We start from the raw sequence: 13264 nt of genomic DNA, 5'->3' as shown, positions 1-13264 counted from the left end.
GCTATGGTTTCTAAATCCGTTTCAATTTTGTCTCTGAGTGAAACACAAGTCGTTTGACAGCACATTCCCTGAGCAAGAAGAAGATTGCAAGATGTGTATGCTCGCTTCAACGCTCTGCCTATATATGGTCACGCCACCTATGACCCGAAACACACTTCATTCGTCTTCCTCTGGGTGTCAGGAAGACGTCAGAGGAGAAATTTTTTGTTTATCTTGTACTGACGTGAAATAAGACCTATTTCTTTAGCGTGACCGACAACTTCCGGTTTTCTGAAACGCGCGTTTTAGAGGTGCAATTGTCTTTTGTTATGCTGACGTTACGGATGAAAACTATCTCCGTCTCGAAGTTTGTTTGATACATGTGACCATATCATCGTAATGTATGTTTTTTCAATATAGTTTAATCAGATTATTTGAATTTTTTCGGGAGTTTTGCCGTGTTCCGTTCTGTGAGTTTTTTAACTTTGGACAGGGACCGTGCCAGTCGACCAGTACCCAGGCTAAATGAAGAGGGAAAGTTGCCATTGTGAATGGATTGAACGACTCATCAGGACTAAGGACACCTTGATCAACATTCTGATGAAAGATCAGCAATAGTAAGACCCAATTTACGATGTTATTTCATATATCTGTCGTGCATGTGAACTGGTCGGGCGCGCCCAGCTGGTTCTGGCTGGCGTGGCTATGCTAATTTAGCGCTACATTTTGTTTTCGCTATAAAACATTTAATAAATCTGAAATATTGTTTGGATTCACCAGATGTTGGGCTTTCAATATCTGTACGCTGTGTATTTTTTCTGAAATGTTTTAAGACAAGTAATTAGTTATATAACGTTGGTCTCTGTAATTGTTCTAGCTGCATCAGCACTATATCAGATTGCAGCTGCAATGTAGAACTGTGATTTATACCTGAAAAATGCACATTTAAAAAAAAAAAAACTATGCTATACCATAAATATGTTATCAGACTGTCATCTTATGAATTTGTTTGTTGGTTAGTGGCTATATATATTTTCATTTAGTCGAATTAGTGATAGCTACTGACGCAGGAAAAAACTGTTGGAGTAAGAAAATGGTGTCTTTTGCTAACGTGTTTAGCTAATAGATTTACATATTGTGTCTTCCCTGTAAAACATTTAAAAAATCTGAAATGGTGGTTTTATTCACAAGATCTGTGTCTTTCATTGGGTGTCTTGGACTTGTGATTTAATGATATTTAGATGCTACTATTTAATTGTGACGCTATGCTAGCGATGCTAATCAGTGTGGGGGGGGTGGGGGGTGCTCCCGGATCCGGGTTAGGTACTCGGTAGAGGTTTTAAGGCACAATGCATTGATTTCTCAGCATTGTGATTGACTAGACTACTGTATGACGATCTGTTGTGTTAACCTGTCCAGGTTGTGGCTTGATTTAGCCTTGCAAACACACATAACACCTGAACAGCTACCTTGATATCCACCCTTTTAAAATATGATCATTAACCTGAGAGTGACAGATTATTTCAGTCCCATTGAAGGCTGCTCTCTTATAACAGGTCAGTTATGTTTTTATAATACTTCCACATATACGGAAATTATGATTAATTGTGAAAGATAACGAGCAACAATTAAGCTTAAAGGGTAGGAACCTTGAGTTTTACTCACCAATGTAATAAAACAGTGTGGTCAGAGACTTTTAGTAAGTAACTTAGTTGAAGTCACGATCTGGTTACCTATAAGTCTGGACATCTGGAATCTATCCATTTAAGATTTCCCTGACTCTCCCTCTGCCCGGCGAAGTGCACACCTCCCCCTTGCTTTGGTAGCCAACTCAGCATGCATGCTTTTAAAAGTTTTACAATCGGATGGGCACCAGCAATCAATATCTCTTTGCTTTCAATCTGCAGTTATGTTTTGGTTGTGTTGTGTTCTAGCTCATCTCCAGTAGTTGGGCTCTAGCTTGCTGACCATAACTGTGGTAGTTGACTAGGCTACTAGCTAGTTGGCTAAATAGTTAATGTTAGCTGGCTGCTGGCTAAGATGGCTATATGCAGTTAATATTCTTTCATAACTGGTTAGATGGCATTATGTAGTTCCAAAACTTTGGTTTACTTTAATGTATCTGTAAGCTAAGGGTTGATAGCAACTGGCTAACTCATGCACTGCTAATGTAACGTTGGCAGGCTGGTAAGGCTAATGTTAGCAGGCTAGTTGGCTAGCAACCTTGCAGGTTGATTTGTAAAAATACATTTATTACACATTTGCTTGTAAGTTGGTTGAAAATGTAATTGAAACTAGTAGTCATCAGCGCAAACAATTTGAAGTTATACATTTAAAAGTTATTTCTGTTGGAGTTTACATTATAGGATATAGGCTGGCTTACCGGGTCCTACATATCACACCATACCCCAGAAAAACCCTTTTCCGACAAGACTTTCAGATCGGTTTTATGTTATAACTCGAAAAATAGAAAAAGTGAGGTGTAACTTTGCATTGGGACTTTTGATGTGTATACTAATGTAAATCCATATGTTACATGTTGTTACGTTTATGCTACCTACACTGTAAAGCTCGAGGGGAAATAAATAAATATAGCATACTGTGTATAATGTTGTGCCATTGATTCCACGTCTTGAGAGTATCTCAAAGAAAATGAGTCCGTTTTAGAAAACCGTCGTCTAACGTTCCTCCTCCTGTGTGGTTGACAAAGGGAAACCCAACTGAGGCAAACAATGTTGTGTCTGTATCTTCCAAATATTTCATGTAGGCCTGGGCCATGCTCCATACATGTACCTCAAAGCATGTTTGAACACAATGACACACAGGTACAGTCATGAACAGTGGTGGAACATCAATGCTGTATGTAATAACATGATAACAGCTGAACAGATTATAATACAGCGAGGAGAAATGTGGAAATGTGAGCTGGGTGAATCACACCACTGAAATAGTTCTGTGCTTGAACACAGGCCAGAGAGTGTTTTATATTAAATAAATTAGAAACATCACAACCTTTCATTGCACATGAAAGGGATCACCTTAGCAGGTCCGGGGGTTAAGAACACTATTATTAACTATTATTAAGTGTACCCATTCACCCATCAAACTACACTTATTTAATCTGACTAACACATGGGAGTGTTTAAATTGCCTGACGACTCAAACTGAATTATTCCACTGCTCTATGATGGCTACATACTTCTGTCGAAGACTGCCATCATTGAAGTTGTTTGTGGTGATCTCAAAATTAGGGGTGTTGTACAAAACAAAGTCATCAGCAATTGGATAATTTCTAACCAATCAGAGTATCAAAGCCAATGACACATTTTCTAAAACGCTGCTTTACCTACATGTGTTCTGGCTCAAACCATCGGTTTCTGGGACCAATCAGAACAGTTAGAACATGTTTGCGTTCTAGAAATCGTCAAGGAGGTACTCCGATCCAGACTCGTTTCGGAGTAAAACTGATATCTGTGGGCTTGGCGTTTTGCAGGAACAAGTAGTTTGGGCAGCCAGGTGTTTAAGAACAGTTATGAACCAAATGAGCAGAGGCATCAACACCACTCTAGAGGTGTCGAGCTCTCACTGCTGGCTAAATGAATGGTAAAGAATATAGGAGCTAAATAGACTAGTATGAGCATCCAGGGTATCACTGATTAAGGATACTGGAGTTGAATTAAACCTCTTAAGGATCTCAACAGATCGTTGTCCCAACCACGGGACAGTTGAGCTAACGTAGGCTAATGTGATTAGCATGAGGTTGTAAGTAACAAGAACATTTCCCAGGACATAGACATTTCTGATATTGTCAGAAAGCTTACATTCTTGTTAATCTAACTGCACTGTCCAATTTACAGTAGCTATTACAGTGAAAGAATACCATGCTATTGTTTGAGAGAGTGCACAGTTATGAACTTAAAAAGTTATTAATAAACCAATTAGGCACATTTTGGCAGTCTTGATACAAACATTTCAACAGAAAAGCAATGGTTCATGGGATCAGTCTAAAACTTTGCACATACACTGCTGCGATCTATTGACCAAAATCTAAATTGCACATGGGCTGGAATAATACATTATGGCCTTTCTCTTGCATTTCAAATATGATGGTACAAAAAAGAAAACTGTAATTTTTTCTTTGTATTATCTTTTACAAGCTCTAATGTGTTATATTTTCCTACATTAATTTCACATTTCCACAAACTCCAAAGTGTTTCCTTTCAAATGGTATCAAGAATATGCATATCCTTGCTTCCGGTTCTGAGCTACAGGCAGTTAGATTTGGGTGTGTCATTTAAGGCGAAAATTTAAAAAAGAGGCAGATCCTTAAGAGGTTTTAACCTAACTGCTAAACGTTTCAGAGGCACATAGAGAGGTATAAGCAGGGACATGAATTTGTCCTGACCAAGTAACCTGGGAAGGAAAAACTCATGGCCCTACTTATGGCTTCCTGCACAAGATAAGGGGTCAGGAATTCTCCTGGCCCTAGGGAAAAGGAACAGCGGCCACATAATAGAAATATAACGTTTGTCTTTAACATGAAAAATACAGTCCACAGTGATTTGTGTGCCAGGAAAGTTCTTCCACAGCTATAACGGTACAATATTAAGTGAGCTGCTTAAGACGTGGAGGTGTTATAGAGGGGAAGGCCTGAATACTAGGCCATTATGAGGAAGGATGTCCATTATGGAAGATGATGCAACACATTAGAAGGGCTTTACCTCACTGACATTTCAGGGGCTATCAGACTAATAGGGGAAGTGCGTGGCCTAGGTGTTCTTATGGAAAGCAAATAGAATAGCTGCCATTTTGTATTGTCCTTATAGAAATCTTAAGACTAATACTGCTGTTATTCATCAGCTTAGTCTTGGCCCATTACATTTAAATCATTGTATCCAACATTTTGGGATCCAATTACTTGGTGTTACAAAGCAGAGATTACAAAACTGTTCCTTGACCCCAGAGCTACCGCTAAATGTAGATTCCATCCCTCGCTATCCATATCATCCATTCACCTCAAAGTTATTCTAAAGCTGTTTCTTACCTCTGACAGGAAGGTCTGTGCTGACTTCTGTGCACCGACGTGCAGTAAATACTCATACACATATAAAGCTAACCTGTAAAACAAAGAAAAAAGGGTCAGCATTGAGGCTCCATCTCACACCTCCTCCATTCCTCCTTCCCCTCCTCCTCACTCTGGAGAATCTCTCACCCGCCCTCCCTCCTGGGGTAGCAGGCAGCCTAACCCACTGGTGCTCAGGTGAAAAATGTGGCTATACTGGATCTCTCCTTACAGGCCAGTGTAATTAAGCAGGAGGAGGAAGGCTTTGTCACAATCAAAAACACAATCGTATTTGAGTTCAGACCTGTAGTATGTACACCAGGGATCATCAACAAGATTCAGTCACAGCCAATTTTTTTCTTGAGCGGATGGTCGGTGGTCCGGAACATAATTACAAATAATTTATAGACTGCAAATTGACCACAAGAAGCCCAAACAGATACTGTATACGTTTCTTTTTCTTTTTTTTGTACTTTTACCCCTTTTTCGGGATATCCAATTGGTAGTTACAGTCTTGTCCCATCGCTGCAACTCCCGGACGGACTCGGGAGAGGCGAAAGTCGAGAACCATGCGTCCTCCGAAACACGACCCTGCCAAGCCGCACTGCTTCTTGACACACTGTTCGCTTAACCCGGAAGCCAGCCGCACCAATGTGTTGGAGGGAACACCATCCAGCTGGCAACCGAAGTCAGCTTGCAGGCGCCCCAGGCCCACCATAAGGAGCCGCTAGAGCACGATGAAAGAAGGAAATCCCGGCCGGTCCAAACCCCCCCCTAAACTGGACGATGCTGGGCCAATTGTGCGCCACCTCATGGGTCTCCCGGTCAGGGCCGTCTGTGAAAGACTATGATCAAACCCGGGTCTGTAATGATTCTTTAAGCACTGCGATGCAGTACCTTAGACTGCTGTGCCACTCGGGAGGCCATGATACTGTATAATATTTGACTGAAACATCATTTCAAACCTTGCTTACATTTGTATATGATCAAGTGTCTCTCTATTATGTGTGGAAATACTTGGGGAACAGATTTCCCAAATTAAAATCCATTAGAGCTGATTTCTTGGTATTTTTACAGTTTATGTCCAAAAATGAAAATTCAACCTAAAACAAAAACATTTTGCTCAGAAAACTTGTGTGCCCAAATAAAACCACCTGCAGGCCAAATTCAGCCCGCATGCCGCCAGTTAGGGAACCCTGATGCACACAGTATTGACATGTACAGTAAGAACCCGAGACTGTTTCACTATGAGGATAGGCAGAAAAACATTGCTGACTCTAAGGAGCAGCCATTGGGAACCTCTAGATATATTTTTTTAAACCTTTGTGGCATGATGCCACAACTCTGTGGTTTAAGGAGCTCCTCCTTCAACATGAAGGCTGATGAAAACAAGAGGCAAGCAGAGACAGCCAAGTAAGGCTCGGAGCCACACTATCTGACAAGCCACACTGCCGCATGCATTTTTGGTATCCATTACGACTGTCATTTAGCCGCCTGTGCTGGCAATTACTGTGTTCCTAATGCTCCTGGACTAATGCTGAACCCACACTCTTCTAGGGGGGGGGGCATCCCCTGTTCTCCCCAGCTAGACTGAACAGAGGGACAACAAGGCAGCTCAGTAACAGTGTGGTTTTAGAGAGGACAGGGACCCCTGTCAGTCTGGTCACATCAGGTTACGTCCACTGTGGCAGCAGAGCCTCAGAAAAACTTGGGCTGATGATATTGAATTGTGTTGAACCAAGCACAAGGGACATAATTGTCTCGAAGTAATCATTCCTTCGATATGCCTGCTTTTCATGTGGGAGACTGCTCTTCCACCGTCTGCCAAAAACCAGTTCTGACTAGCGTTAGACATTAGTTAATGGGGGCCCTATCTTCTTAAAGCTGCAATATGTCACCTTTTGGGGTACCTGACCAAATTCATCTGTCATTCTCATTGAAAGTAAGTGTAAGAAGTGGTAGATATGTTCTATGTGCGCAATTTCTATGCTTCCCGTTCTTACGTTTTGTTTTTGTGTCAGCTTCAAACAGCTGAAAATACAATATTTGTTGTTATTAAAAAGATATTTCATAGCGGTTTAGATGGTACAATGATTCTCTTCATTGCTTGTTTTGTCACAAACTGAAATTAGGTGACCTATTAGAATTTTGGCAAAAGGAAATGGCGGGGCGATTTCTGCATGCTGCAACTATATTTCTCATTGTTACATCAGACATTCATTAGACCTTTAATTTCAGTAATCTACTGTAAACAAAAGGTTCTGGAAGCAATGAACGCAATTATGTCTTGAGCGTTTTATCTGCTCTGTCTCTGTTTTATGGTTGTGTATTTTTTTACGGTGGAGTGACTGCTTAGAGGAGCGACTTCTTAGAGGGTAGGTCAAGGGTGATGGTCGCCGAACAATGGATTATAGGTAATGGCATGATATACAAATGAATGACGCGATGGAGCAAATTGCTGGCTGGAATAGTTTCATACTTATCTGATCTTAGAAGCGACTGTCTCACGACACTACTGTTCCTGGTAAAACAAAGTGTTTGGTGCTGTTTAGTAATCAGGTCTCACCTTCAATTCAAACCAGCCAGCGAGAACTGAGCACCGGGAGTGTGCTCTGAAATAGCTTAACCTGTTTGGGCTGCAGGGGCAGTATTGAGTAGCCAGATAAAAGGTGCCCATTTCAAACGGCCTCGTACTCAATTCTTGCTCGTACAATATGCATATTATTATTACTATTGGATAGAAAACACTCTCTAGTTTCTAAAACCGTTTGAATTATATCTGTGAGTCAAACAGAACTCATTTGGCACAAACCTCCTGACCAGGAAGTGGAAAGTCTGAAATCGAGGCTCTGTTCTACTTCCTGCCTATAAATGGGCATGATACATATTAGTATACGTGCACTTCATAGACCTTCCCCTGGATGTCAAGAGGCGGTGAGAGAAGAAATTTAGTGTTTATCTTGGTCTGAAGTGGAATACAAGCTCTTTGTATGACGTGTCCCCCATTTCTTGTTTTCTGGAGAGCGCGAAGAGGAACCTGGATTTGCCTTCTGTTTAGCTGCCGTTATAGGCGACTAATATCTCCGGCTTTGATTTTATTTGAAACATGTGACCATATCATCGTAAAGTATATTTTTTCAATATAGTTTCATCAGATTATTGAAATTTTTCGGGAGTTTTGCCGTGTTCCGTTCTCTTCCGTTTGTTGACATGGAGAGATTCGCGCCACTTGGCTAGTGTGCTTGCTAATTCAAGAGGGAAAATGGACGTTCTAAATCCAAACAACGATTGTTCTTGACAAAGGACACCTTGTCCAACATTCTGATGGACGATCAACAAAAGTAAGAAACATTTTATGATGCTATTTCATATATTTGTCGTGCATGTGAACTAGTCGTCGGCGCCCAACTTTGGGGTACTCTAGCTATACCGAAGCTGGATGTCGTAATGAAGTTATTTTTTAGAATTCTAACACTGCGATTTCATTAAGAACTAATGGATCTATCATTTCCTATACAACATGTATTTTTTAGTTATGTTTATGAATAGCTATTTGGTCAGAATATGTGTGTCAGAAAAAGTGTCCGAAAAATATCGTTGCTGTTTAGACGTTGTGGAAAAAGTAGCTACAATAGCAACATGTATAACCACTGATTTCAGCTCTAAATATGCACATTTTCAAACAAAACATAAGTGTATGTATAACCTGATGTTATAGGACTGTCATCTGATGAAGAATATCAAGGTTAGTCAAAAACTTTTACTGCTGGGAAATGGCTTGTCTTTCTGGCTATTGTGGTAAGCTAATATAACGCTATATTGTGTTTTCGCTGTAAAACACTTAATAAATCGGAAATAATGGCTGGAATCGCAAGATGCCTGTCTTTCATTTGCTGTACACTATGTATTTTTCAGAAATGTTTTATGATGAGTAATTAGGTATTTGACGTTGGTGTCTGTAATTATTATGGCTGCTTTCGGTGCAATTTCTGATTGTAGCTGCAATGTAAACTATGATTTATACCTGAAATATGCACATTTTTCGAACAAAACATAGATTTATTGTATAACATGTTATAAGACTGTCATCTGATGAAGTTGTTTGTTGGTTAGTTTGGTTGGTTCTTGGTTAATTAGGTTGGCTTTGTGCATGCTACCTGTGCTGTGAAAAATGTCTGTCCTTTTTTTGTATTTAGTGGTGAGCTAACATAAATATACATGCTGTTTTCGCTGTAAAACGTTGGCTGGATTCACAAGATGTGTACCTTTAATTTGCTGTATTGGACTTGTTAATGTGTGAAAGTTAAATATTTAAATATTTAATGTGTGAAAGTTAAATATTTAAAAATATATATATTTTGAATTTCGCGCCCTGCACTTGAGCTGGCTGTTGTCATATTGTGGGCGGCCTCGGGCTTGCAGCCAGAAGAAGTTAATGCAACCAGTCAAAAATTAGCCGCTCCTTTAACCAGGAAGTACCTATGCTCTCCCTCTCCCTCCCTCTCAGCCTCTCAGTGCGGCTGTTTAAACTCTTCTGTTTTCTGGTAAAGACTGGAGGCAGTTGGTGTAAAATGTAAGAAGACTACCTCTTGGCTGTGTGTAATATCCAGCGGCATGCGTCGGCTTAAATAAGCTGGTCCACGCTGAACTGGATCGAACAGAGATTCCCATGAGTTGATTAAATTTTCATGGCTAGACTGGTGTGATCTGGGGTTCTATGCCCTGGTGATGGGCACCTGCCCCGTCTCTAATGCATTATTTAAAAACACTCATTCAATCCTGGCTTCGGGGGACACCTTTTGTTGCACTGTCAGAAGCACTGAGTGTAACTCCGCCAAGGGAAGAGGGTTGTGGAGACTCTTCCTGTGCAGGTAGATGAATCAGTGGAGAGGGAAAGAGAGAGCGAGGAAACTCTAGGCGTTAAGACTACTGTGTGATGACAAAAGGGCTAACGACCGTAGTGGAAACCACAGGGCCAGACATGACAGGAGACAGAGCCACAACACCAAACACAAGGCATATGTTCATACAAAGGCCTTCTCTGAAACTAGAAACAGCTAGTGCACACACCATGTCCTCTGACCTCCCAATGGGAACATCTCCATAATAATATATTTACAACCCCCGAGTGACAAGCGTGTTGCTCATTCTTCTCCTGTCTGTCATAGTGTTGTCTCAGGTGCCTCGAAAAGAATCTCAACATCCTAGTTGATTGCTCAGCTGGTCTCATCCACCCCTCTACCCCTCTCACCTAATGCTCTCTGCCCTGCCGTGACACTCCAGGTAAAGAGGTCAGAGGCCACTGAAACCCCATCATCATGGATAATGTTCATACAAATGACATGCTGCGGAAAGATGAGGAAATCAGAGGCCAGCTGACTTCTCTCAGTCAGAGAATGACTATTGAGTAGGGGGTTGAGTTTGATCCCCTCTGTAGTGACTAAGGGCTCAGACACACCAGTAGCATTCGCTGGCCGAGAGTACTTAACACCTCTGAACGCAATTTCCAATGTGAACCGATTTTACATTTAGAAAAGTGGGTGGTCCCTAAAAACACAGCGTGGTGAACGATCGGCAGACGAACAAGAGATCCAAATTCGGTGCGATGTGTGCTAGCCTTAACATTAGAGGTAGGGCCAGGGAGGCAGACAGCAGCCCCCAGCAAGCTCAGAGCTTTGCACTATGTCCACACTTCAAGGGGAGATCTCCCACCTCAACCCAGGAACACAACTGTCCTGACATCTTTCCCCAGGCTGCCAGACTACGCTCCCACTAGACATGAAGGCACCTCCGCCAAGTTTAGCCAGCTAAAGCACAGTCTGTTAGCAAATTAACTTTCCGGTCTTGATTTCAATAATTCAGCAGTGAAAGCATGGCCTTGATTAGATAAGGTACGCAGGAGAAGTGATGGAGAAGGGAGTCGAAGTAAATGCAAGATATTAATTTCACAAAAGCCGACAGTAAATAAGAGTGTGTTGGCAAATGTGGACACAGTTGACAGGAATGGCGCCATAGGGGATGCCTACCATTTTACGGGCTCCAAACCATTTGTGCTATTTTGTTAGTTTTTTCGCATTGCTTGTAACTTATTTTGCACATAAAGTTGCCGCTAACGTATCTTATGATCGCTTATGAACGATTACTCGCCTAACAAAACTAACCCCTGTCTGAGATATCTACTGCAGCCCTCATCCTCCACATACAACACTCGTTCTGCAAGTCAAATTCTGTTAAAGGTCCCCAAAGCACACACATCCCTGGGTTGTTCGTCTTTTCAGTTCGCTGCAGCCAGCGACTGGAACGAGCTGCAACAAACACTCAAACTGGACAGTTTTATTGAAATCTCTTCATTCAAAGACTCAATCATGGACACTCTTACTGACAGCTGTGGCTGCTTTGCGTGATGTATTGTTGTCTCTACCTTCTTGCCCTTTGTGCTGTTGTCTGTGCCCAATAATGTTTGTACCATGTTTTGTGCTGCTACCATGTTGTGTTGCTACCATGTTGTTGCCATGTTGTGTTGCTACCATGCTGTGTTGTCATGTGCTGCCGCCTTGCTATGTTGTTGTCTTAGGTTTCTCTTTAGGTAGTGTTGTGTTGTCTCTCTTGTCCTGATGTGTGTTTTGTCCTATTGTAACGGCTGTCGTCCTCCTCATCTGAGGAGGAGAAGTTTGAAGGATCGGCAGACCAATGCTCCTGACTGGCGGGCGGCTCTGGCGGCTCCTGACTGGCGGGCGGCTCTGGAGGCTCCTGACTGGCGGGCGGCTCAGGACAGACGGGCGGCTCTGGCGGCTCAGGACAGACGGGCGGCTCTGGCGGCTCAGGACAGACGGGCGGCTCTGGCGGCTCAGGACAGACGGGCGGCTCTGGCGGCTCAGGACAGACGGGCAGCTCAGGCGACACTGGACAGACGGGCGGCTCAGGCCTGCCGAGGCGCACTGTAGGCCTAGTGCGTGGTGCCGGAACAGGTAGTACCGGGCAGGGGAGCAGGAACAGGGCATACAGGGCTCTGGAGACGCACAGGAAGCCTGGTGCGTGGTGTTGGCACTGGTGGTACTGGGCTGGGGACACGCACCTCAGGGCAAGTGCGGGGTGCTGAAACTGGAGCCCTGGTACGTGCTGCCGCCACCGGAGGGCTGGTGCGAGGAGGTGGCACCGGATAGACCGGACCGTGAAGGCGCACAGGAGGTCTCGAGCACCGAGCCTGCCCAACCTTACCTGGTTGAATGCTCCCCGTAGCCAGGCCAGTGCGGCGAGGTGGAATAGCCCACACTGGGCTGTGCTGGCGAACCGGGGACACCATGCGTAAGGCTGGTGCCATGTACACCGGCCCGAGGAGACGCACTGGAGACCAGATGCGCTGAGCCGGCTTCATGGCACCTGGTTCGATGCCTACTCTAGCCCGGCCAATACGAGGAGCTGGAATGTACCGCACCGGGCTATGCACACGCACCGGGAACACCATGCGCTCCACCGCATAACACGGTGCCTGCCCGGTACGACGCCCTCTCTCTCCACGGAAAGCACGGGAAGTTGGCGCAGGTCTCCTACCTGAACTCACCACACTCCCCGTGTGCCTCCCCCCCAATAACTTTTTGGGGCTGCCTCTCGGGCTTCCAGCCGCGCTGCCGAGCTAGCTCCTCATATTGCCGCCTCTTGGCTTTCGCTGCCTCCAGCTCTGCCTTGGGGCGACGATATTCACCCGGCTGTTCCCATGGTCCCTTGCCGTCTAATATTTCCTCCCAAGTCCATTTCTCCAGGTATCGCTGCCGCTCCTGTTGCTGCTGCCTGTTACCACCCTGCTTGGTCCGTTTTGGGTGGGTGTTTCTGTAACTGCTGTCGTCCTCCTCATCTGAGGAGAAGTTTGAAGGATCGGCAGACCAATGCGCAGCGTGGTAAGTGTCCATGAAGTTTATTTTAAAACCTAAACTGAACACTATTTTTTTTTTTTTTTTAACGTTATTTTACCAGGTAAGTTGACTGAGAACACATTCTCATTTGCAGCAACGACCTGGGGAATAGTTACAGGGGAGAGGAGGGGGATGAATGAGCCAATTGTAAACTGGGGATTATTAGGTGACCATGATGGTTTGAGGGCCAGATTGGGAATTTAGCCAGGACACCGGGGTTAACACCCCTACTCTTACGATAAGTGCCATGGGATCTTTAATGACCTCAGAGAGTCAGGACACCCGTTTAACGTCCCATCCGAAAGACGGCACC

At 43.6% G+C, this 13264-nt stretch overlaps 1 protein-coding gene across 2 annotated transcripts in view; it reads right to left on the bottom strand.

Annotated features, from left to right (window-relative positions):
- The window catches only part of LOC129855155 (single-stranded DNA-binding protein 3-like), a 150842-nt gene that overhangs the window by 120508 nt on the left and 17070 nt on the right, over positions 1-13264 (bottom strand). For both annotated transcript variants that reach the window (XM_055922529.1, XM_055922530.1), the window contains exon 2: positions 5024-5096. In XM_055922529.1, the coding sequence (XP_055778504.1) occupies positions 5024-5096 (73 nt within the window). The remainder of the gene's footprint in view (positions 1-5023; positions 5097-13264) is intronic.

The sequence above is a fragment of the Salvelinus fontinalis genome, chromosome 5 (genome assembly GCF_029448725.1).
Source record: "Salvelinus fontinalis isolate EN_2023a chromosome 5, ASM2944872v1, whole genome shotgun sequence".
In the NCBI taxonomy this organism is placed as follows: domain Eukaryota; kingdom Metazoa; phylum Chordata; class Actinopteri; order Salmoniformes; family Salmonidae; genus Salvelinus; species Salvelinus fontinalis.
Note: the sequence above shows the minus strand (reverse complement) of the source record. Positions and strands in the feature narration are given on the sequence as shown.